The following is a 3,329-nucleotide window of genomic DNA, read 5'->3' as shown; positions in this document are numbered from 1 at the left end:
AAATATTAAATATTGAGATGACTGATCTTGATTGGTCATTTAAAAAAATCTTAATATAGGTAATTCTGAAAATTTTAAATAATGTTAATTAGTGTGACGGCTAATCTCTATTGGCTGTGTTAAATCCTAGGTAGACAGGAGCTTATAGTTTCTCTTTTTATTTAATAGAATAAATTAAATATTTATGAATTTATTGTTATTTTCAGCTTTTTCTTATTTTAATTTAATTTAGTGAAAAAAATAACATTAATGGTCGTGTGTACTGTACTACTGTGTATGTTAGTTTTGGAAAAGACAATATTTTTTTTGTCGTCAATTTTATTACGCAAAAGCTTAGGAAAAAAGACTTAAATAGAATGTTTTTGCATCAATTTGAAACTGTCGTTAAAATATGTACTCCCTTCCATCCGTTAAATGACGCTAGTATTTGACGTTAAACATATTTATATCGTTTTTTAAAATGAAGCAAAATAATTTAAAGTCAGGTCAATGACACGACAGTTTTGTAACTAACATTTAAGTTTTTCAACTCGGTTATTAAGTGACATCAAGGTAAATAAAAACTGACGCTAAAAGCCTTTTTTTTTTGCAGCGCCATGGAGTATAAAAAGATGAGATGCTAAAACTTATACTTTTATTTTTATAAAACATTCACAGGTTATTATTATAAACAATATTATTATGTGTCGTTTATCAGCATTTCATTTCATATTTAGTGTCACATTCATTGTATTTTTCTTTGGTGGTCTCTGTGAGGCTAGTCGACATGTAAATGTTGACATCATCAATGATATTGGTCAAAATCTTCAATTAGGACTATACTGCAAATCGCAAGACAAAGATCTCGGAGCACATTATTTAGCTCCTCATCAACACTGGGGATTTCAAGCAAACCTCAATTTTTGGGAGACCACTCTGTTCTTTTGTCACTTTCAATGGGCAAGGGGAAGTCAATCTAAATGGTTTGATATTTTTGATGCTAACAGAGATTATCGTCTAGGTATATGTCAAGATAATCCGTGTGTTTGGAGTATAAGACCTAAGGGTCCATGTAGATTATTAAAAGGTAAGGAAAAATGTTTTCCTTGGAATCCTCCTACTTGACTACCGTTGTAACAAGGTTTCATCATATTTAAAAGCTAAAGAATAAAAAGGTAGTATTATTTTCTTTTTACTACACTAACATCGTAACACTTTCCGTTTGCTAAGCCTTACATGACATAAATTTTAAACATTATAAAAAGACATAACATCATATACACTTACACCTTAAACAAAAGATGCAAACTGGTTAGTTTAAGAACGAAAGTTTCATTTGGACCAAGTTTGGATTAAGAATGGGCTTTTGATGTCGACCTGCTTCTCGGCTGTGAAAGGAAATTTAGTAAGGATTTGATACTAATCCTGCTCTTTTTCTAGAATAGTATAGTAAAGAATTAGGGAAATTAAGAGCCTTATAGATACTGAAATATGTGATGAATCATCCAGACCATACTGTCCTCTTTTCTTTTTTTTTGTTTTTCTTTATAATTTAGATGTGGAATGTTTTGAGCAACATTGATAGATAAAGCAAAATATCAAACTTGATGCATATTAGTAGCTAGAAAATGTCAAAATCCGGAGCAAGAACACACCCTAAAGCCGATTGGGTCATAATAAGTTGACTTAACCCCCGAGGAGAAGACTACCAACAGAGAAAGAACCTCCTAAACAAGTAGATCAGATCACTTGTTTATTGTCGTCACATTAAGAGCATACCTCACTTAATAAGGATAATTAAAGGTTGAACGGAAGAGGCACCAAAACGGTTTGGTCAACAAAACATCTAATAAAAATCTCAGAATTTTATATAGCCAAAGCGAGATAATTTAGAGAGTTAAAAAGACTGTACAGAAATTTGGCCATTAGGCAAATTCACCAGTACTATGATTATTGTGATGTGAACGGAAGAACTGAATATTTAAAGGCAGAGTTTTTCTTAATGTTGTTGATAGATAGTATATAATAAATCTTCATCACGCGTAATCGACCTAGTAGTAACCTATACAACTTCAGTACATTGGGACAGTAAGGAGAAAAACAAATAAGAAACAAGAGGTACCTTGAAAAGAATTTAGTTCATTTTCTTTCTACACATTCAAAGATAGAAAAAAACTCCACAGCTTTAGACGGAAGCTTTACTTTTACTTTTTTTTTTTAGCTTTCTTTTGTTTTTTTGGTTTCTTCTGTACCGGAAGAATTGAGACTGCGTGTGTATGATACATGTCTTGCTCCCTTCACAAAATGGTGCATGTGCAGATTACCGTCTTGGGTGCTTTATCAACCTTCTTCTCTGTTCAATCAAAAACAAACATTCAAGTGTTAGTTCGAATTCATCAACACCGTCTTCGAGTATTCATGACTTTGTCAAGATTGTTTATAATAAACAACATGGAAACAAATCTTAAAGATTAGCAACGACTATTTTCAAAGTGAGATCCATTCTCTAGAAGATTTGAAAAAAAAAAAAAAGTAAGAGCCATCGTCTAGCAGGTTTGAATAAACGAATGTCAGTCAAACTAATTGTTGACCCATGACGACCAGTAATGAATTCAGGCTATTCTTTTCCCTCATGGCATGCCTTTGGTAGGCTTACAGCTTACTTTGCTTTATTTCTCACTCAGAAAAAAGAACAAAGAGCACACCAGAAACCTAGGAATGAATGGTAGATAAGTATCTTTTCACTCTGTGAAGACAAAAAATAGGTAAAGACCACTAACCACCTGATGCATCTACGCTGATAGGAGGTTGATTGAGTCAGTAAAGTATGCTTCCAGAAAATAAAAAACAATGTACTGATCCTAGTCACTTGCTGATGTGCAAAATCTAGTTGATGAACACTATTATGAAATTTGACCAGCCTCGAGTATGTATGACTAGAGGTAGATGATAACATTATAAGAAGTAAAGTTGAGCCATATAACAAAGATCAAAATCCATACAAGTGACAAGATAAATAACACAAGACTTGAGAAAGAAATAAATTGAAGAAGCTTGATCTCCATGAAAAGTTAAAAAATTGATGATATACAAGACAGGAAGAACATTTAAACATAGAACAAGCAAAAAAGAGAGAACCTGTTTTGGATTTAGCAAGAGAGGGCTGTACAACAACATGCATCACAATGACTCCACCAGCAATATCTCCAAATGGTGTCTTACACTGTCCAACAGTCTTAGTGTTCTCCAAGATCTTACCTGAGCTGATCAGCTTCACTTCGTTTATCCCCTTTGGAACAACTGTTTTGCCTAAAGATAAAACCACAAAAAAAAAAAAAAAAAAAAAAAAA

General features: G+C 32.6%; 2 protein-coding genes across 2 annotated transcripts in view; one reads left to right on the top strand and one right to left on the bottom strand.

Moving 5' to 3' along the window:
* On the top strand, positions 663–1,104 carry LOC104720132. The gene has a single exon (XM_010438093.1). The coding sequence runs from the start codon at positions 682–684 to the stop codon at positions 1,102–1,104; it is 423 nt and encodes a 140-aa protein (XP_010436395.1). The 5' UTR covers positions 663–681.
* Positions 2,003–3,329, bottom strand: part of LOC104717769 (membrane-anchored ubiquitin-fold protein 3) — a gene marked incomplete at its 5' end in the record, with an annotated part of 2,252 nt that continues 925 nt past the window's right edge. Inside the window, 2 exon segments of the mRNA XM_019231363.1 lie at positions 2,003–2,332; positions 3,118–3,288. Coding sequence (XP_019086908.1) covers positions 2,277–2,332; positions 3,118–3,288 — 227 coding nt within the window. The 3' untranslated portion in view covers positions 2,003–2,276.

The sequence above is a fragment of the Camelina sativa genome, chromosome 10, assembly GCF_000633955.1.
Source record: "Camelina sativa cultivar DH55 chromosome 10, Cs, whole genome shotgun sequence".
NCBI lineage: Eukaryota > Viridiplantae > Streptophyta > Magnoliopsida > Brassicales > Brassicaceae > Camelina > Camelina sativa.
This window is presented reverse-complemented; position numbering and strand designations above follow the sequence as displayed.

Excerpts from the sequence above, each read along its gene's own strand:
- LOC104720132 (XM_010438093.1), top strand. The coding sequence starts at position 682 with ATGTGTCGTTTATCAGCATTTCATTTCATATTTAGTGTCACATTCATT.